This window comes from Salminus brasiliensis, chromosome 18, assembly GCF_030463535.1.
Source record: "Salminus brasiliensis chromosome 18, fSalBra1.hap2, whole genome shotgun sequence".
NCBI lineage: Eukaryota > Metazoa > Chordata > Actinopteri > Characiformes > Bryconidae > Salminus > Salminus brasiliensis.
The window spans coordinates 24,631,068-24,657,518 of record NC_132895.1 but is presented as its reverse complement, the minus strand read 5'-3'; the positions used below and the strand labels follow the sequence as shown (position 1 = coordinate 24,657,518).

Below are 26,451 nucleotides of genomic sequence, written 5' to 3'. Positions count from 1 at the left end.
ATACACCCTTCACTCTCATCACCTTCGCAACAAACAGCTTTGCAAACAGCCTCCTCCCAGTGTCCTCCCATCTTCTCAGCTACAGTAAGGTGGGTTGGGGTTCAACGTCACGCACCTACCACACAAAGGCGTGGTCCATACTAGCAAAGCAACACTTCAGCAACCATCTGGAATACAATAGAAACTGCTATAGCAACCAAGAGGAACAGCCTTAGCAACACCAAAGCACCCACTTACCAACAGCTTTGCTGACAACCACTTGGAACTTTTTAGCATCCACCTTAGCAACTGCATAGTAACACCCTAGCAACCACCAGGAATACCATGCCTAATTCACTGCAACAACCCATAGTAGTCACCTGAAATTCTATAGCAGCAATAATAGTTTCACCCTACTGATCACACTACAACAGTCTAGCAACTGCCTGATAGTGGGAACCACTTTTCCAGTTTAATGTGTCGTCACTCACAGATGTCACTCTTGACAGGGCTATGATTTATCAGATGAAACCCGCATTCACACAAGATCACTCCAGGTGATCACTCCAGGTGATCACTCCAGGTGATCACTCCAGGTTTTAATGGGAACAAATAGATTGGTCTTCAGATGGTCCACTGACAAGAGAAAGAGGTTAGTGCAAAGCACTGTAAAAAAAGTGAGGTTTAAAAGGCAGCTTGCAGATGTTTCAACATCTGCATTATTCAGTGGTGGAGATGTAAACAGTCTTTCAGAGTGGTTTGTGATGTGAGGTGGTTCATTGTAAAGAAACCAAGAATGAAAAAGAAAAAAAAAAAAAGAGAGAGAGAGAGAGAGAGACAGACAGAGAGGGACAGAGAGAGGGAGGGATGGGGGGCCTTGACGTCAGCGGCGAGAGTCATTTCCCCCGAACCAATCAGACCGACACGACCAGGAGCCGCTGTCTGCCAACCGCCAACGTTATTAGACGAATGACAACCCAAGGCTGACGATCTCACACCCCCCCTCCCCCCTACCAAATACCCCCTTTCCCACCGCCCGCACCGACCCCCGGGCAAGACGAATCGATCGCGCGGAAGAAGAGACAAAAAACCCCGGGCTGATCTCGGCCACTTCGAGCGCGCCGGCCACTGACTGCGGGGACCACCTTTCATCTGGTCTTCACTTAAAAGAAGAAGAGGAGGAAGAGGAGCAGGAGAAGGTGGAGAGATGGGGACTTGCTCGGACTCTCCGGTTGATGGGAATCTCGGTCTGCAGTGGTCAGTTCTCCTGTCTGAACTGGTCGCGCTGGAGGGTCGTTAACAACGCCGTGAGTTTCTGACTGTCATCCTTAAAGAGTGAGACGGGGGTAGGGGGTCAGCCTAGACTGCATGTGTGAGGGAGAGCACCCCATGTTCTCCGAGCAGTGGAGAGGGGGGGCTGGTGATGTGGGGACGAAAATGGAATGGTTCTATAAATAGCATATTTACCCCCCATTCACCACCGCTTTGTCCTTAATGGAGAAGGGCTGTGTAGATAAGAGGGGCAGCTCCCCGTTGATTTCCAGTAAAGTCTGTTATCGTAGAGCACTGATCACTAAACTGTAGACCGATCTGCGTATTAACCAGAGTTTGCGCTGCAGGAGGTGCACTCTTATCTCTCTTATGACACCCCCTCTTTCCCTCTCCCCCTAAACCCCCCACCCCCCACCCCTCCCTCTCTCTCCTGGCAGTGATTCATCCTCTTCGTTCCCTCATGCCGCCGCCGCCGCAGCCATGAGTAACCCTCTCCCCAACGCCTCCTCCTCCACCCCCTCTGTCCCGGACGCGCCCGGGGGCAGGAACGCGTCGTCCACGCCACCCACCGCCGCCGCCGGCGCCCCCTTGCCCGTCAACCCGTGGGACGTGGCGCTGTGCGTGGCCGGCACTCTGGTGTCGTGCGAGAACGCGCTGGTGATCGCGCTGGTGGCGCACGCGCCATCCCCGCGCGCCCCAGCCTTCGTGCTGATCGCTAGCCTGGCGCTCGCGGACCTGCTGGCGGGCCTCGGGCTCGTGCTCAACTTCGCCGTGGCGTACGCGGTGGCCGAGCCGGGCGTGGTGTCGCTGCTGTCCGCGGGGCTGCTGATCTCCGCCTTCTCGGCGTCCGTGCTCAACGTGCTCGCCATCACCGTGGACCGCTACCTGTCGCTGTACGGCGCGCTCACCTACCACACGGAGCGCGCCGCCACCTTCACGTACGCAGTGGTGGCGCTGGCGTGGCTCACGAGCGCGCTGCTCGGCGCGCTGCCGGCGCTCGGCTGGAACTGCCTGGAGGATGAGGCCACGTGCAGCGTGTGCCGCCCGGTGAACAAGAGCAACGCGGCGGCGCTCGCCGTCTCCTTCCTGCTCGTCTTCGCGCTCATCCTGCAGCTCTACCTGCAGATCTGCAAGATCGCCTTCCGCCACGCGCAGCAGATCGCCGTGCAGCGCCACTTCATGAGCGCCTCGCACGCCTCGTCCACCACCAAGGGCGTCAGTACGCTCTCGGCCATCCTGGGCACGTTCGCCCTCTGCTGGGTGCCCTTCGCCATGTACTCTCTGGTGGCCGACACGCGCTACCCGGCCGTCTACACGTATGCCACCGCCCTGCCGGCCATCTGCAGCTCCATCTTCAACCCCATCATCTACGCCTTCCGCAACCCGGACATCCAGAGGTCGCTGAGGCTGGCGTGCTGCGGCTGCCTGCCCTACGGCTTCGCCTCGAGGTCCAGGACGCCCAGCGACGTGTAGAGAGACGGGGGTGGGGTGGCCTATGTGTGTGTGTGTGTGTGTGGTGGGGGTGTTCTGTGAAGCATGGTGAGGGTAGAACTTGAAAAGCACTTAGAGGGGAATTCCATCAACACTCTCAGCACAAAGGCTGCTCTACGGTACACCCTTATACAATGGATTGGCACAGAACAGTCAAACCACTGGTTTGACTGGTTAAATGGTTGTTCCTTACAGAAAAGGGTTCTTTAAAGGTTCTTTAGTAAGGACAATGGATCTATCTAGAACTGCAAACAATCAAAAGATCATTTGAATGCTTAAATGGTTCTTTGACTGTTTGACTGCTCTTTACTTAGGGCAATGCTTCGAACTAGACCAGCAAATGATTAAATAACCATGTTGTCACTACACTTAAAGATGCGTTCTTTAAAGGTTCTTGCGGGTTCATGGCACCTCAAATAACCCTTTGAACATATAAAAGGTTCTTTTTACACTTCGAGGGTTCTTGAGTAGGAGCAAAGTTTCATATATAGAACACTCAAAGAAACATATGAATACATAAATAGTTCTTCTTTACAGAAAAAAGGGTTCTTTAAGGGGTTCCTTAGTTATAACAGTGGTGCTGTCTTCACTCTTTAAACTAGAGGCTCTTCAGGGGTTCTTTAATAAAGACAATAATGTGTGTGTTTGCCTAATATTTCTTATCTGATAACGACCAGTATGTGGTTACCCGTATAAACATAATGAAACAATTAAATGAAAGGAAAGGAAAACTAAAACTCAAAGAACCATTCAACTGCAAAATAAACAGTTCATTGATCAAACAGCTCCTTTCTGTGATGGAAAGTCTGGTGTAGTGGTTCTTTAACGAGCCATTTAAAAGTGTTAATAGCACCAAAAAATGTTCCACTGTTGTTATGAGTCACAGAAACCTTTTTGGTACTACATGACATTTTCTAAAAAGGATTACTGACTCTTCAAAAGGAGGTCACAGAGAAGAACCTTTTTTTTTTTACCAGGCTAGGAACAATCTATTTCTTTAAATGTCATATATGGAACCATTTTTGTGCTAATATTGTGCTAAAAGGGATTCTCTCTCTCTCTCTCTCAGAACAACAGTGGAACCTTTTTGGTAGTATAAAGAACCATTTTCCAATAACACACAAGATGTTCTCTTTCATGGTGAAGAATCATTTAACGAAGAACCATTTAGGGGGTTCTTTGACTTGTCAAAGGTTCTATATATAACCACGGTCCTTACCCAAGATCTCTTTAAGGATGGCATATTTCAAAATGTCTGAATAATTAAATTCATATAAAATGCTGTTTTAGAGAAAGGAGAAAGCTTTGGCCTTTTAAAATACTTTCACCACTATTTTACCATTGTTTAGGTTCACTGTAGGCCTGTATTTGTGTTGAAACATGGTGACCCCTAGTTTGAGTTATCTGAATTCACACCAAACCACTTGAATGATTTTCTTGAACCGCTGAATTATGCTGGAATGTTGATACCCTTGGAATTCCCCTTTAAAGCACACACAGAGGGATCCGCATATTGTAACCTATACACGAGTGTTGGGAGTCAAGTGTTTTGTGTGGGTGTGGTGATCTCCAATCACGTTAGCAGTGTGCTAGTACATACTGGTTTGTTTGAAATGTCTTTTGTAATGTCTTCTGATTGTGTTTCACTTTGATCGAATCATAAGTGGTGATGACCACAGACTATAAATAATACTTGTAATAAGGGAGGGGAGGGGGCCAAAGAGCTGAACATTAATGTAGCGTGGATCCTTCCTTTAGGTCAGTTGCCTTTTAGCACTGTGAGATGCCAACAAGGCGTCCCCCAGGCTGTCACCGAAACTGATGGATGAGAGGTCATGAATGTTAAATGCAAATGCTGGCGGATATATTTCGGCGTTTGTTTTCTTTCCAACTCAGGTTGAGACTGAGACTAGCACTTAAACCGCTGTCAACATGTGGTGGTAGTCAGCACCACGGACAGTGGCGTCCATGAACAATACAATGTAAACAGGAGGTGTTTATGCAGAAAAGTCCCCTTTTCTCAAACAGCATCACAGCTCCGTCCCCAAAGTTTCCCCTAGAGTGCATTCAGCTGGTGTATCATGTTGAGGCACGCACGTGGCGGCAGCCATGGGATGGAAACGGCTTTGATACACGTGTTCCTGGCAAGCGTATTCCAGTAGGACATCAATATTGCATAACTTGTCACTCAGACGGTGTGTTTTTCACATCACAGGTTCTGCAAAATGCTACATTTAAGGTAGAGTAGTTTCCTCATCTCTTGGCTGTAGTCTTGAGCACTTTCTTTGTCTTTACGTTCAACGACTTATAGTGGTGACCATTTCCTGTAACGTAGCAACCATTAGATTCCTCTTTTCAGCCCATACTGCTGAACGAGAGTAACAGGACATGACGTCAGCTGGACAGAGCTGGACGGAAGTGGCGTTCTTTAACCCCCAGTCCCATGGCCTGTCCCTAAGTTCATCCTTTTGGTTCTATCTATTTGTGTGCACATTAATGTGCTTTCTGGTACGTGTGCAAGTTTGTCCTATTTCTCAAATGTGTAAAAGCACAGTGCACAAGCTCACTCTAAACACACACAAAACTCATCCTGAAAACTAGGGCTGCAGACAAAACCACTTTTGCTGAATCTAGGACAAGTCCAAGACAAAGACTAGTCAAGGCTAGCTAATATTAGGTCAGGACAGTCAAAGGGTCTCAAGATCAAATCAAGACCAAGTCTAAAGGGGACAGAGACTGAGTCAATACTGAGTCTAAAGGAGGCTGTGATCAAGCCAATACAGTCTTAAGGGGACAGAGACTGAGTCAAAAGCGAGTCTAAATGGGGACGAGACTGAGTCAAGACAGAGTCTTAAGATGACTGAGATTGAGTCATTGCAGTCTAACAGGAACAGGGACTAAGTCAAGACAGAGTCTGATAGAGGTGAAGATCAAGTCAATACAATCTGAAGGGGACAAAGACTGAGTCAAGACCAAGTCTAAAAGGGACAGAGACGGAGTCAATTCTAAGTCTAAAGGAGGCTGTGATCAAGCCAATACAGTCTTAAGGGGAAGAGACTGAGTCAAGACAGAGTCTTAAGGTGACTGAGATTGAGTCATTGCAGTCTAACAGGGACAGGGACTAAGTCAAGACAGAGTTTTAGGGAGGCTGAGATTAAGACAATACAATCTGAAGGAGACAGAGACTGATTCAATACAGTCTAACAGGGACAGAAACTGAGGCAAGACAGAGTCTGAAGGAGGCAAAGATCAAGTCAATACAATCTGAAGGGGACAGAGACTGAGTCAAGACCAAGTCTAAAAGGGACAGAGACAGAGTCAATACTGAGTCTAAAGGAGGCTGTGATCAAGCCAATACAGCCTTATGGGGATAGAGACTGAGTCAAGACCGAGTCTAAATGGGGAAGGGACTGAGTCAAGACAGAGTCTTAAGATGACTGAGATTGAGTCATTGTAGTCTAACAGGGACAGGGACTAAGTCAAGACAGAGTCTGAAGGAAGCGAAGATCAAGTCAATACAATCTAAAGGGGACAGAGACTGAGTCAAGACCAAGTATAAATGAGGCTGAGATTGAGTCAATACAGTCTAAAGGAGGCTGTGATTGAGTGAAGACTGTCAAGGCTGATACTGAAACAAGACAAAGTCTAAAGCGAGCAAGATCCATCCAAGATCAAGACCCAAAATAAGTCTTTAACTGCTTCTAGTCCAGATTGTTTGGGTCCTTACTTTTCACTTGGCAATACTGTTTAAATGAAATGACATCATTTAATTACAAATAACAGAATGCATCACATATTTATATAATAAATAACATTTTCTTTTTATTTATATATTATATTGACAGGTGTGAGTCTGCTCTTCTGTACAGATGATGATATGATACACCAGTGACGCTCTAACATGCTGGGTGCATCCAAAACCTCATCCAACACATCAGACTGTACATGCTAAACTACTGAATGTGCTACTAATGGTAGAGTACTGCTCACTCTGTTAGTATGAGGCTTTGGATGGTGTTTCAGGAATGCTGGGGGCAGAATGTTAACATTGCGACACTGTCTACGGCTACATAGGCTACATATCACTTGCAGTCTTTATGAGTCTGCTAATCACACAAGCGTGCACTTTGGCTAACCACAAACCACAAGCATGGACTTTGGGACAGGCCGTAACTCATTCTGCCTTACATGTTCTCGATGGCAATAACGTACCGTACTGTGTCTATTAATCACGTTGATGCATAACAGAGTAATAATGTTCTTTTTAACACTATTAGAGGCAAATAACACTGCTCTATGCTCGCCATCACATTCGTGATAAAGTAGCCTGCTAGCCTACGAGGTCTTGCGCGTGTCTCCGAGCACGTGCGGGTCCGTCACCCGCATCTCAATAACCTCGCATTGGAAATGTATCTCGTGGTCTGTTGTTGAGTTTGCATGAGCAGAGTCGTCCGTTTGGTCTGGGACTCTCTTCTGCGAACGTGTGTTGTTGGTAGATCAGCCAAAGAGCTAATTTCAACAATATCCATCATTGCGAGTGGATTGTAGGAACCGCACTATTCCAAATATTCTCGCCCTTGTAAGATGTCAACATATTTGAATGTATGGTGCCAAGATTTTTCTTTTTCTTTTTTTTTCAGAGCAGCTGTGTTCGATAGCGTTTGTGAGACACATTACTCACAGCATTTATGTTTAAGGTAAAAGTGATGGTACGTGTCCCAGCGCTTAATATAGAACTCTATTTTTGTACAGTCTTCAAAATGCTTGACACCATGCAGCACGAGTAGCTACCTTGGTGTTCATCTGATGTTGGCCTTGTTTTATGATCCACGTTCGAGTGATATGCATTTAACAAGATGTTTTTCCCCCCCCTGAGATGTAATTAAGAACTTAATGATTGTTTCTATAAACATCACATTGCTCACCAGTCCCTGTCTGCTTCTGCTGTTTTCTATGAGTGATGAGAAACACAAGTGAAATGAGCAACCTGTCTAGGTAAATCTCAGGCAAACAGATTTTGATATATATATATTAGTCGTGGGAAGGTTTCACTACTATCAGGAAGACAGGATCTGATGAATGATGAGTTGAGCTGTAGATGATCACTCTAAAAGCTGAATCGCATCAGGAAGGAATTTACAATTGCAAGCTCAGACCATGCCATTAGCATATGAAAATGTTGGAGGGTGTGAGAGGGAAGGGACTCTGAGAACTCTGGGTTGGAGCTCAGGTGGCCTCTGCTTTGTGGTAGAAGGCCACACCTCCTCTAATAAGTGGAGCCAGGACTAAGAGATAGGACTGAATTCAAATGTGGAGACACTGGGTGGTGGAGGGTCGTGGACACAGACGGTAAAGACAAAATTCAAAGGACATCAATCCTCTCTGTATATATTCAGAACACTGAAACCAAGAACTGACCAGGATATGTCCACTCTATGCCCAAAATGTTTGTGGATGCTATGGAGAAGCTGCATATGAGTCTAAGGCCACCATGCCTAATACCAAGTACTGGCTAGAAGGGTATAAACCCTCCCTAGTGCTGGGCTGTGGCACCTTTCCAGTGTGTTGAATTGCCAGAAATAACCATCCAACATCAACACCTGACCTCCTCAATGCTCTTGTGGCTGAATGCAATCAAATCCTCACAGAAATGTACCCTCTCCATTTTGTGGAAAGTCTTACAGGAGAAGAGTAGAGTCTGCTACTGCAGTGAAGGAGGGGCTGTTTCTTTTTTAGGAGACTTGATTTCGTGAGTAACATTGCAATATTGGATGAGCAGGTGTCTGCAAACTTTTGACCATTTAGTGTAAGGAAAACAATACTTACAGATTTGATGAACTATATATCAATTTCTTGAAGAAGAAATAAATGATGCAGACACTAAAATAATAATAATAAAAAAGGAGATTCTATTCATCAGTCATAACCAGCCTAAAACACTCTTTGGACAAAAGTATTTGGACACCTGCATCAGTGGTTGGTGTGGCACAACAGATAACACCACCACCTACCATTGCGTTACAACAACACCATGTGGGAGACCAGGGTTCGATTCCCGGTCTGGGTGACTATGCTGCGCTACACCAATAAGAGTCCCTGGGCAAGACTCCTAACACTACATTAGCCCACCTCTGTAATACGAGTCACCTTGTAAGTCGCTCTGGATAAGAGCGTCTGCTAAATGCCATAAATGTAAATGTAAATGACACCTGCTTTAGGCATGGGGCCAATAGGTCAACATTTATCTGCCTCAAAATAAAGACACCCTTACCCTCTATCATTTACCATCATTTCATTATTACCATGTTAAAAGGATATGATTTAAGCCAGTGCTTTTGGCTATCTGTTGTCAGTACTTATGCCACATCTATGAGGAGTGATATTCTAGGCAGTCATTCAGAAGCATTCCTTAAAGGAATACCCCAGTCTCTATCCACCACATCTGTAGCAAACAATTGATTACCATGAACAGTAGTTTTAATGGGTTTCCTTCTGCTTACACCCAACAGCAACCAAAGGGGAGGTATGTCAGCCTATCTGCCCTGTGGCTTCAGAATTACAGTGTCTTTACTTTACAGGTCTTCGGTTCTTTTCTAAACATTCAGGGAAACTACTGTCCATGAACTGTGACACGATCTAGACATGGCAGACAGAGATTAGATCAAAAGACATTATTCCAAAGACAGTATTCCTTTAATGCTTTCGTAGGCCCTCATGAAGCCAAGTAAACAGGTAGCGTCCATTCTGTTGTTTGTCAGCTGAGCATCCACTGCTCCAGAGGGACTCGGTGGGGAGCTGGCCGAGGCAGTAAGGGCCAGATGGAGCCTCTCTGATGGAGGCCGAATGTGACGTCACGCCCAGGGAGGGGACCTGTGGACACAAAACGGATTCACAACACACACACACATGCACACACATCCCTCTCTCTCTCTCTCTCTCTAGTCTGGGTCTGTTTCTGATTTAGCATGCAAATGTTAAAAATACATTAGGGTCATTTTGAAGGCGGTGCCCAATTCTCCATGGGCCGATAAGCCTCCTTAAAATGATGCCAAGTTACGAAAGGCTTTAGGAAGTAAGCTGTGAAGACTGGCCGCGTGCTACAAGGAACACATCCATTGACCTTCACCAAACCTCATTTATTTACAGTCAGACGGACTGTTCTGATCTCCTCCTTCTCTTTATCAGTGGATATATATCCTGATGAACTAAAGGGCCTTAAATCACAGTTGCTGTCCAGATGGTGTGGTGCTGACACCTTTTTAGTCAAACACCTAATTTTACCTAAAGCTGAAGTCAGCATTAGCCTAAACAGCAGTATGGCTACATTCGTACCTAACAAAGCCTGTGACGTGAACTTCTGGCCCAGGTGAAAGATTTCTACGACCACAACACAACACACCCTCCAAACCTTTTCTCCATTTGCATTTAAACTATGTGGAATCAAGGTTAAAAAAGACCCGAAGACAATCAATGTACCCTGGTGGTGTACAGCTTTCATGGAAGTGCCAACAAAGGTAATGTTTCACTTCTTTCACGGAAGCATTAAACAAGGATAAAGAACTGTTCTACTGTCCACCAACACCTACCGAATTGTATGGGCACATGCACTAACTATGTCCAAATGTTTATAGACACCCCTTCTAATGAATCTACTCAGCTACTTTAAGTTGCACCCATACACATAGTGTAATCCTTGTGAAGAAGTCTTGCCAATAGAATAGTACATGAACCTCTTGGCACCCTGACAAGGGCTAAAGGGGCATAAAGCCCCCCAGCTTTAAGCAGTTCAGTTCAGCAGTGGAACGGTGTTCTCTGGAATGATAGTGCTCCATCCAGTACTTTTGGGAAGAGCTGTGGAAAATAATGAGCTCTGTTGTTATTGTCTGGTTTGTGTCACAGTGAGCATAGCCTGGCCTGGCCTAGCTTAGCACAGTAGCAATAACACTGTAATTATTGTGGTGTTTGTTCAGTGTAGTGTTGGGGTTTGCTAACAGAAGACAGGCAATTGACTGGGTTAGCTTTTAGCCTAGAACTTGCCAAGCATCAACTTGCGGCCTTTCTGCTTCCTCTGGTCAGCCCTTCTTCCTTCTCTGGTAAGTCTAGCATTAGCTTTTAGTCTTGGAAACTTTTTTTTTTTTTTTAGTTTTATTTGTCCGACCTCCCTGAACGGAGACCCACAGCGGCACCTCCCCTGGATGATTTTTCTCCCTTCTGTAGTTGAGGCATTCAAATAAAACATAAAAATAATGCATTAAATTCTAGCCCAAAGAGTACTTCGGCAAGAATTTGAGCCCAAAGCAAGTCTCTTTGATAAGCCTTGCTCCAGAATTGAAACACACCTTCAATTTCTATAGACTATAGATGTAAATTTGGATTTTGGACAATTCTAATGGCCTGTGACAGGGGCCCTACAATTTTATCATTTAGTAATTTGGCGGAATTATTAGAGTTCTGGGGGGCCCGCATGTCTGGCAGCACCCCTGATTAGGAGCCACTTTACATCAAGTCAAATTGTAAGTCAAAAAAAAGTTGATAATGTGTAGAGTTAACAATAATAGTGGCAATAATACTAATAAGAATTCCGGTCCAACACAGCTGACTCTAATGTTCAGTTGCTTCTGAAGGCCTTCATTATCTGGATCAGGTGTGTTAGATTCGGGGTGGAGCTAAACTCTGCAGGGTGTCAGATATCCAGGACCAGGATTGAGCAGCCCTGACTTAAGCCATAGATGTTTATGTTCAATGTTCATATGGCATGTGTAGTGTGATTCAGGATTGTGACAGATGTTATTATTATTATTATTATTTTATTAGGTGACAGAAAAATGTGTGTGAGTGTGTTGGCTACCATATCTATAAATCAAGGCTTTAGATGATATGAAATTGCAGTCAGAAGTCATAAATGCAAAGAGCCTCAACTTCCAGGGGGCCCCCTGTGGATCACCTTTATGTTCCCACCAATGTCAAAATCAAACCCACACCCTTGAGTTGGAATGCTGTGGTATTGTTGTAAGGATTGTCTCCATTACCACAAAAGCTTCAGATGATTCAGAGTTAAAGCCACTGCAGCAGCTACACAATGACATTTCTTTCTAGTGCTACCCATGGTCCCAACAGAGCAAATATTATTTTTAGACATTTTGAGAAAGCTTCATTCTGGCCAGTTAAATTTAGCCAAGCATAAACCCAGTCTGAGCTTTTTACTTCATACTGCTGTTAATATGTAGCCCTTTTCCTCAGTTAGACATCATCATTTCTGAGGAGCTGCAGGTACGGTTAGGTTGATGATGACCAGTACGTGAGTAAACCTAGAACATGGATGGTGCTCAGTCACAGATTGGTCTCAAACAGAATCTGCTGTTCAGACCAGACTGTGCCAGAGTCATCAGATCTGCATATGCTCTTCTATAATCTGTAATGTAGAGAGAGAGGGAGATTGAAGTACAGGCATTTGGCATGTTTCTCAATCTTGAAGACCTAATTTTTAGAACGATATGTATTTAAGCAGATTTTTTAGGTCTAGTTTTTCATAGTAGAAATGTGTTCAAATGTGACATCTGTCAGTTTAGCTGTCTTAAACCAGTCAGATTTTGTCCTCAAAACCCCTTTTTAAAAAAAGAGTCAATGTTGGAGGTCCCTCAACTGAGCATTGATTGAAGTATAGAACACAAATGGTTTCTTAGGCTGCGTTCACACTGCAGGTATTCAGTGGCCTGAATCCGATTTTCTCACCAAATCTTATGTTTTATTAGACTGTTCACACTATCTTCTTAATGTAACCTATGACTGACATTGGTTGGGAAATGTCATACTCCTAAACTGACACGCAATGTGGGGATCTCACCACTGAAAACCTTCCTTTTTCCTCAATTATTACAAAACCTCAATTATTATCATATTATAAAGAGAAACAGGAAAAGAAAGACGAGAGGATGAAGAATATCATTCAGGACAAGGGTTTTTACAATTTTATTAACTACTCATACATGCATAATCGTCTAGATTTGTTTTGTCTTATTATTATTTTTTTTACCTAGATACCCAAATTCATCTTACAAGCAGTGTTACAAAAATCTATACAACAATAAATTGTAAAACACATCAATACTGTATAGTTATAAATTATACACTGTAATGACAGATCACAACAGAGCTTGTGTGTACTTGTACATCTCTGCCAGCGTGTTATACTGTAGTAATGTTCAGGTCTAAAAGCATAAAGAGGCTTGCGTGAAACAGACAGCACAACATAAAAAATGCATGTTAATAGCTCACAGTCTTCCAGCTTGTCACACATACTTTCACTCTCTCTCTCTGTCTCTCTTTCTCCCACAGGCACACATAGACGCTAACGAACACAGAGAACACACACTCACACACACACACACATACACATACATACATACATACATACATACATACATGTACACAACCTCAGTTCCTTATATGCACTCCGTTACGTAACGTTAACTCTGATCTTTCACCATTAGCACTACAGAAAAGAAAGAAAGTAAACGGAACAATGTCCATGAGCGAGAATGAAAGAAAGAAAAAAAAAACACATCATAAATCAGAAAACAATGATTTCACTCACAGTAAGTTCCATAAGGATACCAATATTCATCACGACACTTTCCACAATCGAACAAAGAGACAAATTAAGTTCATTAAATAGAGTGCTGAGACTGGAGTGGAAAACGTGGCCATACAGCTGCTACCAAGCTGCAAAACAGATGTGCGGTCCTGTAGTATAAGCCTGGTGAAGTTTTGATTGTCCATACTGTACTGAGAGCGCGACGCGAGAAGCGGACAACACAGATCTCGGATGATTCGGTACTTGAAGCCGTACTGTGGCATGCTGCTTTACATAAAGGTAATACAAGTGCATATACCACTGCTGAAGAGACGTACTGCTTTTTGGTGCAAACTGCAAAGGGTTGGATATGGTGGATGTCGTTTCATACCTTTCTGGACAAACAGAAAATGGGAATCTGATCAAAAGCACACAACGCACGTCTGTTCAGGAAATATCTTCTTGGCAAGTTTGAACAACTCTGAAATAGACCAGTTATTTTTATTTTGTCACACTGTGTATTGTAAGATTTCTGTGCTTGCGGCCAATACACATCTCACCACCTTAAAACAGTGAATCCTCTGCCTCACTTTGTCTCTCAGTTTCTCTTCTCCCTTTCCTTACTGAAAAAGTAGCACATTCAATTTACTTGATTCAAATGTGTGCATCAACACAAATATTATACTCTTATATCATCTTTGTCTGCCATCTAAATCACTTTAGTAATTTTATATTTCCGTTCAGCACAGATGGTAAGATTGGTATATTAATATATATTTTATATATAAATATGATCTATTAAAAGTTTTTAATATTAATGAAAGTGGGTGTGGTCTAAATGTTTACACATAGCAGGTCCTTTAAGGGCCATTTTATTACAGCCCTATCATTTAACAATAATAAAGAATAAATGACAAAAAATGTTAAACAAGTAATAAATAACATGATTAAAAAACCATTAATTATTTATTTATGAGAGACCCCTGCAGAGTTTCTCTGGCCCCATGCAGAACATGTTGCAGCTCTGCTGGCAAGTCTTAAAATATAAATGTTCTGATATCATATTTTTAGTCAATAAATATGTGAATAAAAGTATTTTTGTGATTATTAATATTACTTTTGTGTATTCCAATATTCCATTTTTAATATACATTTTATAGATGTCATGCAATTTACTCCTGATATACATATATTCACTCTTTTGCTAATGTTTGAGCCTCACTGGTTACTTGTTAAATTTGTTGAAGTAAAATTATGTGAACAAATCCTCTACAGGATACAAACAAAAAAAGCACGGACCCTGTTTATTTTATGGATTTAACAAACTGGAAAAAATATATATATATATGATGCTCAGTATGTGTCAAGATACGCAGATGTGCATCTCTGCAGAGGATTAGGACTAATTTACACTTAGAAAAACAAACACACGATTTGGTAAATTGACCAAGGTTGCCCAAACTCTGCATAAGATATATATAGATAAATATAGAGATTAATATGAGAATCAAGTAAATTCAATGCCTTATAGTGGTCCTACCTTCCTTCCTTCCTTCCTTCCTTCATCTTTCTCTTTTTAACACTTTCTTTATACTTTAATTCTTTGTTATTGCACACACGCCCTGTCCTCCTTTTTTCCTCTCTTCCCTTTCCATCGCTCCTACTTTTTGCTTTCCTTTTTTTAAACGCTCTCTCACTGTCAAAAAGGCCGTCTGCCTGCATGAGGAAAGTGTGCGTGTCCTGGTAATGGGAAATTAGCAGCAGTGTGTACGGTGATGTGAGCGGTGGTCGACTCCGCCCACCTCAATCGGACCACTCGTTCTCTTCGGGCTCTGATTCCTCGTCCGACTCGCTGTACTCGACTGCGATGCGACGGGACAGGATGGTCGCTACGTCGTTGCCCACCGGCTCCTTCTTAGCCTCCTGCTCCCTCTGCTCTTGCACCTTCCGCAGCTGGATGCCTGGGGGGAGGAGCAAAGAAAAAAATCCTTATTGCACTGCAAAGCCTGCATTTCTGTAAAAACACATTCTACAGATCACCGATTTATAAGAAAGAGACCTCTGGAGTATAAAAAGACTGTTGGCTAATTGTTCAGAAAAGCACATCACTCTAAGATTGATTAAATGTATTAATTTTAATAACCCTTAATTATTGGTTAGGGCTACTATAACTAGCCTCAAGGCTCTGAAGAGAACTTATCATAACAGGGTGTGTTAAATTCACAATACTGAACTTTTCATAACTCATTTTTAATAATAATAAAAAAAAAAGTCACAGTCAATACTGTCTGGATTTCGCATGCACAATGAGCATATGCAGTAGGCACTGACCTCTGCGGATGGCAGCCAGCAGGTCGCTGCGAGCGTCACTCATGGGGATTAGAGGCACCTGGCCCTTTCTGGGCAGTGTCGCCTCTCCGGATGGGTGGGTGGCGGCCCTGGCTGGAGATGGGGCATGGGTGGGGGGTCCTGGTGGAGGAGGAGGTGGAGCGACCGGTGGGCCACCACTCACGGGGTGGGATGGGGAGGGGACGTAGGCTGAGGGTGGGGCAGGGGGAGGAGACGGGCTATAGGGGCGTGATAACGCAGACACCGTGCCAGGGGCCAGGGCTGGAGGTCCGGAGGTGCTGTCGAAGGCGGTCTGAGCGGAGGGGATCAGAGGGGGAGGGGGAGGAGGCGCAGGAGGAACGAAGTGCTCGGGCATCTGATGACCACTGCAACATAAAAAAAGGCAGATGGACCAAACGTCTGGAGGCAACTATTGGTTTGATTATGATTGATTTAAGAGATGACTCAGCATAGCATCACAGCTTCACCACAGTATCAATATTTTGGTATAATCAACATGGATGTGACTTTCATGGCAATATTTGGTCTTAAATAGTGTTGCTACGGTTCCTTTTTCTAAGCCAGAATGAGTGCACCACATTCATCCTTAATAGATACAAAAGCAAGTTGCAGCTTAGACACTTTTTAGCAGTCGTCAACAAGCTTCTTTTTGAGCACTCTACTTAACAGAAATGGTAGAGAATGTTTGAATTTTAGGACACAATGTTTAAACCTTAAGTCTTAAACCTTAATATCTGTTCAGACAATAAACCTTTCCTCCAAAAGATTCTTTCCTTGTCCATGTGGTCAGCTGCAAACTTGGGTAGATCTTTGAAGGTGCTGTTTTTGGAGCATGTTTGGTGCTGTTTCTTTATAATGAAGCAAGCAGAGAGGCTTGCCATTCAAGAAACAGTGACACCTGTGTTCCAACAACTTCCAGTTCATGGCAGGCCTGTGTCTTGGTGGTTCTTGGGATGTTCCTGACCATCTGAGCCAGTTTGGGTCTTCTCCCAGACCTTGGCAAAGTGGCTACATCTCCACTAACTTGTTTGAACAGACGATCTTGGAATGCAGTTGTATAAAAGGGCTTCAAGAGACATTCCTGACCTGTCTAAACCTATGGTCATCCTGCTCAGATCTGCACTGGGCTCCACTGACTTTTCCCATTGTACTGTGTGTTAGTTTATTCGGTCAGTGCTGTCAAACAAATCATTTTATGTGGGCACAGATAAGCTACCAGCTGTAGTCAATCATGATCACTAACATGAAGTTAAGAGACCTTAGTGCAGGTAAGTTGAAAGTTGACATTTTGGAGCTCTGAGTGCCACCAAATTAATAATTTAGGAGGATGTATGTATATTCTGATCCTGCATGACTTGTGCACCAAATTCTTGTTAAATATGTTAAATAAAGTTTGCGGTCACTCATTCTGCCCCAGGAAATGCACTGTTCAAAGAAAGCACCGACAATCAAAGATTGTAATATTGTCATGGATCCAAGATCTGTTTCTGAGCTGGCTCATTCCTACTGACAATCGGAAAGCCATGCTACTTTAGAGACAACTGCAAAGTCTTCTAAAATATACCTCACAGGTCCGGTAATGCGGATGGAAGGAGATTGTACCTGTAATCTTTGGCGGCTGCGGGTCGAGGGCCGTTGAGGGAGGAGTCTGGGGGCGGAGCTCCGTGGTGTTGCTGCACACGGCCCAGAGAGTGTTGGCGGGCAGCTGCGGCGGCAGCGGAGGCAGGAGGCCGGTACGCACGGTCCAGGGACTGAGTCTGAGTGGGGCCAATATCTTTCCCATCAGCTCCTGCTGCTCCAGCTTCCTGAGGATGATTAGGACTGGCGGGGTAGGAATGATCGTCTGACATACCAGACCTGAAAGAATTGCAAATAAAGAAATAAACAAACAAAAAAAGACCAAAATGAATGTGATGGGGGGATTCTTGTTTATGGCAGCCCCTATTAGTTGGCCCATTTTTACAGTAGCCATAAAATGTTTGCCCTCTTCAGTTCTTTTCATCTGTAATATGCAAATCAATATTTATATATTTCACAGTAAATGTTGAGTACATATTTATATTTATTGTGGTAGAGACAATTTCTTGAGCTCAAGAAAGCTACGGTCATGTCATCAGGTTTATCTTGGTTTAGCCTCAGCTTGTGGAGAGGTCTGAATTATTCTCACCCCTCCCCTTTCACCTCTCATTGCTCACTAGCAGCTCCACATAGAGTTGCGTCATTTCACACACCGAGAGTCATATTAATCAGAGAGCTGATTGATAACAGAGTTCTAATAACTGAACATTACTATGGCTGTTGTGACACTCTTGCTGTAATGAAATGGTCTTTACTTTCCCGTTGTTAAGTCATTGTTGGGGGTCCCACAAAAAAATGACATACATCTTATCCCAAAATCCATACATTACCATAATATATATTAATTATAATCATTTTAAAAAGTATTCCATACATAATATGTATATAAATAATGTGTAAAACAAAGAGCAAAAGAGAGAGAAAAGGCAAGAAAGAACAAGCAACAAAAAAGGGGCTGTTGGAAAGAGTGTGTTTACATACATGGGTAGGGATTCCTCACCACCAATCACAGGAGCAAAACTAAGAAAATAATTTTTTGATTATATTTAACTTAATATTTTAATTAACTGCTGTAGAAAAACTCATACAATATATATTTTACATAGTACATGTAACCTCTTAAATGTGGGTGTGTCTTTATGTAGCAATATGTAGCAAAATAATTGCAATATGATGTTAAGTCTGAATCATGCAGCCCTACTGCCCATCTTCATTTTCTTCTTTACACAACACAATACACAACCTGTCCAGCAGAGGGCAGCATAGCAACCCTGTGAGGTGAAGAAAGTTGGGTAAACATGACCTGTGCCAAGCTCAGCCCCCAGCTCAGGGTAGCTCATGCAGAATCACTGTGCTGACCTGTCAGGAGATAAAGAGCCTTCGGACGATATGCCATGATATGGGGACGGCGTGAGGCGAGTGTCCGGCCTGAACTCTTTGTCGTAGGCCATCATGTTCCACTCCTGCCGACGGTTCCGAGCCTTCCGCACTTTCTTCACCTCCCGGCTGGGGTCTTCCAAGTGTTTCTGCTCTTGCTGATGTGGGCAAACACAGGAAAGGTCACAACAGTCAGGACACAGGAGCTTGATACATGCTATGGTTTTAAGGCTGCAACATGAAAAGCAAGCAAATTCATACTCCCGTAATTGTCAGTGATCACAATGCTTGGATATTTGTTATCTAATAAAAGATGGCTGTGAAATTCCTAATCAGGATTAATTTCATTATTTTGTGTAGTTAATTATGATTAATTACACTATTTTGTGGGCGATTAATCATATTTTTGTGTAGTTCATCATGATTAATCACATTATTTTGTGTATGATTCATCACAGCTTTGTATAGTTAGTTGTAATTATTCACAGCATACAGTAGTTTTGTGCAATTAATCACAATTACATTTTGTATGGTTAGTCATGATTGTACTATTGTTGAGTAGTTTTGTGCAATTAATTATATTGTGTCATTTTGTATCACAATCACATGTGAAGTGAATGAAGTCATGTAATCAAAATGTATCATTATTTTGTGCAGTTTACCTTAAATTATTGGATTTGTGTACTTAACACAATTACCTAGTCATAATTAATCAGTGTTTTTTATGTTGTAAATCATGATCAGCATTTCATGCAGTTCCATGATTACATTATTTTGTGTATTTATTCATGATAATAACTGCATTATTAATGTAGTTAACTGCATTATTTTGTGTGGTTAATTGCAATTAAATGCATGATTCTGTTCTGTTCACACAATAAAGGGAAACAGTGTGGGTGTGTGTGTGTGGGAGGGGTGATGAGGGTTCAGGTTACAGGTTACAGATTCATCACTGTTCCATGTTGGTGCTTGGTTAGTCAGTTTGTGAAGATCAGCTGCTGTAGTAGAGGCTGTGTATGCGTGTGTGTGTGTGTGAGAGAGAGAGAGACAGAGAGGGCTAGAGATAAAGAGAGAAGCAGAGTGGGCCGGCTGCTGGCGTGCCATCTGTGCCTGTCAGAAATTCAGCACTTCAGCCATAACTGAGGGAGGCGTGCCATTTTAAACCTGCACTGCACGGAGAAACAGCGCTTCATTACCGACACGCTGCAAAGCTGACGAGTCAACTTACAAAACACACACTCAGTCTCTGTCTCGCCCTCTCTCTCTCTTTCTTTTTCTCCTGCTGTCTGTCATCTCTCATTCTGTCTCCCTTGCTTTGTCTCTCCTCCCTCCCTCTCGCTCACTTATTCTCTTTTCCTCTCAGCCCTGTTCTTCTCTTGCTCTGCTGGCAGCGCTGCTGTCAAAACACACACACTGTCAGCGGGGCAAGGATTAGAGGAGCAGGCCAGTAATCCTGACAGGGCTAATGACGAGCGAGACGGAGAAACAGAGAGCGAGAGAGAGAAAAATACAGAAATCAACTTGGATGCATTACATCATTACATCACACACACACACACACACACACACACACACACACACACACACACCTTCTGCCTCCTCTTCTCCTTCCTCTTGTTCTCAGTGGCCTGCAGCATCTTCTCCTTCCACAGGTTAAAGAAGTAAGAGGGATCAGTGTAGAACTTAAGGCCGTCCTTCTTGTCATCCCTGTAACACAGCAGAGAATAAATAAACACACAAACACACACACACACACAAACACACACACACACACCCCTCTGACGGACCTTCAGCACAATCTGAGCTTTTAACTCACTGCCCTCACACAATCAGCCGGTCTATTTTAGCTTATTACACTGACAGTAAGATGCTACAGTGTGATAGCAGTGCAGAGTGACCAACAATCTGATGGTAGCGAATCTGACCAAACTTAAATGCAAGAGAGAAAGGAGCTTTTCTCTTTTACAGCACTTTGATTTAGTGAAGTACCCATATTTTTAAATACCTATATTTTTTTCCTTGAACAGGTTGTTTCTGTAACTTGGCATTAAAGCAGCACTATGTAGCATTTTAACCTCAAAATAACAGCTTCAAAATCATGTCGAGCATGGCCAGATGGCCAGATTTGTGTAAAATCCAGAATTATCCACTCCACTGTCTCTGTCCACATGCTTTTTTCACTTTCAGTGACAGTTCTGTATCTCTTAGCTTGTCCTAAAATGCATGTGTAAAGCCTGTCCTTAAGCAGGACTCAAAGTGCAATTTGTATTTACTGCGGTGGAGCACAAGTGAATTACACTTCCCACATGTAGGAGGGCCAAGGAGTAAAAAATATAAATTCAATGAGCTCTTTTCTGATTGGCTGACTTGCATTGTGCCTCGTTTAAAAAGCATGCAGAGCTTAAACACTGAGAACTGCAGTATAAATAACTGCTTTAGGCTAAATAGAAGGGGATATGCATATGAGCTGGTTCTTTAAAAAAATGGGCATAATTTCCATATATGGACTATATGGACTGTGGAGTGAAAGGTATATTTTGAAACTTTACCAGTGTTTACTGGTTTTCCATAATCGCTAGTAGGCAGTATAGTGTTGAGGAAGCGTTTTGTGCGTTGACTATTTACATCGTTTTTTACATTGTTTTTATGTGTGCATGAACTGACAACACTGGGATAAATCTGGGAGGCCTACATAACAAGCACAGCCCATTATCATTCCCATGTTAATTCACCCTCATCACTGTTATGGCTAACAAAAAAGTTCTTAACTTTAATAAACAAACACGGCACTGCTTCTGGTTCACTCATCATGAAATGTTTACCCAATGGATTTTTAGATTCTGTAGGTTGCAAGGATTTCTTATGGTATTGTCAACATGCATGTCCAGATGTGTGATCAAAGTCAGAGTTAAAGCTAAATCTGCTAGAAGCATTATTCTACCACCTCCTCTGCAATCTCACAATATGGTCTTTATCAGTGTTCTTTGCAAAAGGGCTACAGAGCTGCTTCCACCCAATTTTAAGATATCTGTCTGCATTTCAATGATATTTCTCTGTTATTCGTCTTTTTCAATTTGATTTGATTGAATTAAACCTGGAACTGAAATTAAAATGTTTGAGGTTTGTTTTAGGACATTCTAAAACAACCTGAAATGGGACACTCGGGGAGGATTAGAAGTTACATTTCTGAAAAGCTTTCAATTTCTCTGTTAATTCACAGTTTTAGATTTGCTTTCAAACTAGTATCTGTTATCATTATCTCAGCATCTCAACTTATTCCCTGGGATAACAATCATTTTTCAGTAATCAGTGTGTGCTCTCTGTTTTCAAGTTCAAGTACCTACTTCAGTGGAAAAGTCAGGTTTCAGAATCGGTGGCACTTCTTCATTCTGGGTCTGACTGTCCACAACGGAAAATGGATACATTATACAACTCCAATTATGTAACTATTATGAAGGTTTGCTTAAAGTAGAACTACAGTTAATTACAATTCAGAATTTTGTATTCTGTTTGAATTCTGAGTTTTCACCCGTGAGATTATCAATGTTTCAGTAGGGTTTATCTCGCTACTGTCCAGTGAAAAACATGTATCTCCATTTATGTCTGTTTTTAGTTTCCATCGTTTGGGTCTTCAGTCTGTGAGCGACTCTGCTGTTCGGACTCCCAGGGGGAAGTTCGTTCCACCACTTTGGTGCCAGGACAGATAAAAGCCTGGCCGCTTGTCTTCCGTGGATCTTAAAGGATGGCGGGTCGAGCGGAGCCATACTTGAGGCTCAAAGGGCTCTTTGTACTGATCAGCTTTTGACCATTGCCATCAAGTATGGAGGGGCTGGTCTGTTCTTAGCTTTGTAGGCCAGCATCAGGGTTTTGAACCTGATGTGGGCAGCAGCTACGGGAAGCCAGTGAAGAGAACACAGCAGTGGAGTGACATGGCTGAATTTAGAAGCGTTGAAAACAACCCATTGAATACAATCATTCTGGATATGTTGCAGGGGCCTGATGGTGCGCAGAGGAAGACCAGCAGAAGTCAAGTCTTAATGTGACAAGAGACCAAACAAGCACCTCTAGAGAGGAAGAGTCAAATTCTCTGGATGTTGTACAGGAGAAATCTGCATGACCGAGTTACATCTGCAACATGGCTTGAGAATAACTGATCATCCATGACTACACCAAGGCTTTGAGCTTCTGTAGATGGAGTGACCAGGGAATTCTCAAATGAGATGGCAAGATCATTGTGAAGTTACTGCATGTTTTTGATTAATGTAGTTAGAATCATTTCCTCCAAAGAATCCATATTTTTCTCATGTAATTTACATCAGAAATGTCCCAAACACAAAAACAGAGACGTCCACCTCTAGCAAACCCAGCCATGTTTGACCAAGAACCAATCCTGAAGTTTACCTGCTCTAGAGCCTTTATTGGTGCTTTGTGAGATAGAGTTCAGCTCTCCAGATACTTCAATGAGTTTTGTAAATTATTCTAAGGAAAGGTGTTTGCGAATGTTTCGTAGAGTGTGTGTATATGAGGAGCTTAACATATGATGCCATATGTTGCAGACAGTTCTGCTGACCTGTACGGAGTGAGGATGTTGAGTGGAGGCGGTTTGTCACAGCGCTGGTACATCTCCATGACAGAGTTTAGGATGGAGTTTCTAGAGACAACCTGTTGGTCCTGAATAGTGGAGCTCTTGAAAGCCTTCCTCATGTTGATGTCCTGCAGGGACACTGCAACACACAAACGACAAAAAGCGTTTCAAAACAACCTGTCCTGCTTAGACAAACCAGCTGTAGGTCACCTGTTGGGCTACCAGGTTTGATCATCTGTGCTAAACTCCAGCTTAAACGCCGCATTAAATAAATGTATACAAATTCACATTTTGTCTACTAGCATAATGCTAATTTCTGTTTGTGCTAAGCTAATAATACATTTAATATCACATTTTTGGGGTTTTGGTATTTGGGGACTGTAAGATGTACATGGACCATACCTGTTACTTCATATGTTGTAGCCTTTTACTGACTTCATGAATATTTACGTAAAGTCTGTATTTGTGGTGGTGGGACCTGTTCCTCCCAAGGTTTCTTCCTCCAGCTCTGAGGGAGTTTTTCCTTACCACTGTCGCCGTTGGCTTGCTTCCTGGGGGGTCTTTGATCCATCATGTCTTACGTTATTTTTTTTCCTTTCTTCTTTGTCTCTGTCTTTTATTAATCACTATTTATGTAAAGCTGCTTTGTGACGACAACAGTTGTAAAAAGCGCAAACTAAATCAAGCTCATTCCTATGGTGTTTATTGTGGTTTTGTGATATTTTTGACTGCAAACACACAAGCATACATAACTGTTCTTCACTGCACACTAGTGTACACTAGTTCTGCTTACAAAGTTTAGATTCTATTTATTTTAATTACAAATGTTTTGGCTAACACCAGTTAACAGGTTTAATTCAGGCTAATGCAGACTAACCCTAATTAACAGGTTTAACTTAGGCTAAATGAGGATAACTCGAGTTAACAGGTTTAATTCAGCCTAGCACAGGCTAACTATAGTTAACAGGTTTAATTCAGGCTAATCCAGACTAACTCTAGATAACAGGCTCAATTCAAGCTAACTGATGATAACTCTAGGCCTAATGCAGGCCCACCCCAGCCAACAGGTTCAATTCAGGTTAACACAGGCTAATGCAGGCTAGCCCTGATTAACAAGTTTAACGCTGTCAAACCATTGATAACTGTAGTTAACAAGCTTAGTCTGTTGGCCATCTTCTGTTCTAGCATCAAACTAAATCAAGCTTATTCCTATGGTGTTTATTGTGGTTTTGTGATATATTTGACTGCAAACACAAACATACATACATACATACATACATACATGTTCTACGCTGTACACTCTGCTTTCTGCTTACAAAGTTTATTTTCTATATATTTTAATACAATCCATGTATATTTATGAAACTGATTTAACTAGGCTAACTCCGGCTAACCCAGGATACTTCTAGTTAAAACAGGTCACGTGTTCACTGTATCACTGATGTGCCATGTTGGGGATATTGTTGCAGTGAAAGCAGCAGAAACAAGCTTACTTTTGTAAAAGTTGGGAGCACTGAAAGCAAGAAAACTGGATAAGTGGAATTCTCTCTGTAAACTGTGATCTTTTAACAACACTGACAACTGAAGCAAAGCAGCCTTCATTGTTATATATTGCTATACTTTACGTAAAATTGTTATGTTAGGTAAAGCAGAAAGAAAAAGTCATAACTAAACTAGATTAACCCATTTTTGCTGCCCTGCCTGGGTGTCTGTTATTAGCCTGGCTAATCCAAAACAATGCGTGGATATAGCGTTAAGCTTAGCTACTTTAGAAGACAGAAAATCCGCACTATGAAAGGAGGTGAAGTGAAAAGTAAATGATTCAAGTTGACTCCAGCGCAAACTAAACATTTGCTCTTGAATCATCTGTTATTGACCACTTTAGGCTAACTGAGGATAACACTCATTAACTGGCTTAATTCAGGCTAGCACAGGATAACTCTAGTTAACAGGTTTAATTCAGGGTAACACGGGCTAACTCCACTAAACAGGTTCAATTCAGCCCACGGATAACAGCGCAAACTTAACATTTGCTCTTAAATCATCTGTTATTGACCACTTTAGGTTAACTCGACCCAACAGGTTCAACTCAGGTTAACTGAGGGTAACTCTCGTTAACTGGCTTAATTCAGGCTTATGCAAGCCAATTCTAATAAACAGGTTTAACTTGGGCTAACTCTAGTAAACTGTTACGGGACGGTCAGGGGAGCAGACTCAAGTGCAGAAAGGAAAGCCTATAATGACAGGCCTTAATGTGTGATGAAAGGATGTGGTTAATGTGACTGTGGGTGCTTTTGTGTACTGTGGGAGAACAGTTGCTCCCAGCTGGGTTTGAACCCTGGCAATGGAGGTCCAACACCTTACCACTGCACCACCAGCAAGCACAAGCAATTGGTGGAATTGCATCCCTTAAAAATAACGAAATAAAAAAGGTGGGAAAACCAAACAAAGAAGATGCCAACATGGCGTAGCTCAGACTAAGGACAGTTAGTTATAAAACAATTAAAGGAAGCCAAACGAATGCACCTCTCTCTGGAGAGGGAGCTGGGGGGCTCCCTCTTCTCTTTCATTTCTGTATACCGTACCGGTCACCCCTCTACAAAGGTGTGACAGAGAAATGCTGTTTGTCACAGCCTTAAATGCTGTGACCACTAGGTGTGTCTGATTAGCACTGATTGTACCCCTAGGACCTTTGGGTATTGGAGTTCCTTTGGGTAACAGTGCCTCACTGCCGTCGCCCTCTGCTGGTAGGTGATGGCAGACACGGACCCCTTACATTAACAGGCTTAATTCAGGCTAGCACAGGATAACTCTAGTTAATAGGCTTAATTCAGGCTAACTGAGGATAACTCTAGCCAACAGGTTTAATTCAGGCTAACATATGCCAGCTCTAGTTAACAGGCTTAATTCATGCTAACATATGCTAAATATAGTTAACAGGCTTAATTCAGGCTAACACAGGCTAAGTCTAGTTAACAGGCTTTATTTGGGATAGCACAGGCTAACTCTAGTTAACAGGCTCATTTCAGGCTAACTGAGGATAACTCTAGTTAACAGGTTTAATTCAGGTTAACACAGGTTAACTCTAGCCAACATGTTAAATTCAGGATAACTTAGGATAAGTAGTTTAAAGGCTTAATCCAGGCTAGCATAGACTAACTAGCCAACAAGTTCAATTCAGGCTAATGCAGGCTAACCCTAATTAACAGGTTTAACTCAGGCTAACCAAGCATAAAACTGAGAATTT

General features: G+C 42.7%; 2 protein-coding genes across 3 annotated transcripts in view; one reads left to right on the top strand and one right to left on the bottom strand.

Moving 5' to 3' along the window:
* Positions 1–894: 894 nt before the first annotated feature.
* gpr185a (G protein-coupled receptor 185 a) lies at positions 895–7,669 on the top strand. The gene is made up of 2 exons (XM_072662716.1): positions 895–1,286; positions 1,689–7,669. Exon 2 carries the CDS (start codon positions 1,732–1,734, stop codon positions 2,722–2,724), a length of 993 nt encoding a protein of 330 aa, XP_072518817.1. The 5' UTR covers positions 895–1,286; positions 1,689–1,731; the 3' UTR covers positions 2,725–7,669.
* A 5,013-nt stretch (positions 7,670–12,682) lies between these two features.
* LOC140539100 (actin-binding protein WASF3) overlaps positions 12,683–26,451 on the bottom strand; it is a 36,325-nt gene continuing 22,556 nt past the window's right edge. Inside the window, exons 4-10 of one of the 2 annotated variants that reach the window (XM_072661718.1) lie at positions 23,190–23,343; positions 20,209–20,326; positions 18,602–18,777; positions 17,267–17,521; positions 15,647–16,029; positions 15,118–15,276; positions 12,683–13,710 (exon numbers count right to left, since the gene is read on the bottom strand). In XM_072661718.1, coding sequence (XP_072517819.1) covers positions 15,119–15,276; positions 15,647–16,029; positions 17,267–17,521; positions 18,602–18,777; positions 20,209–20,326; positions 23,190–23,343 — 1,244 coding nt within the window. In that variant the 3' untranslated portion in view covers positions 12,683–13,710; position 15,118. The remainder of the gene's footprint in view (positions 13,711–15,117; positions 15,277–15,646; positions 16,030–17,266; positions 17,522–18,601; positions 18,778–20,208; positions 20,327–23,189; positions 23,344–26,451) is intronic. The other variant, XM_072661719.1, reaches the window with a different exon arrangement.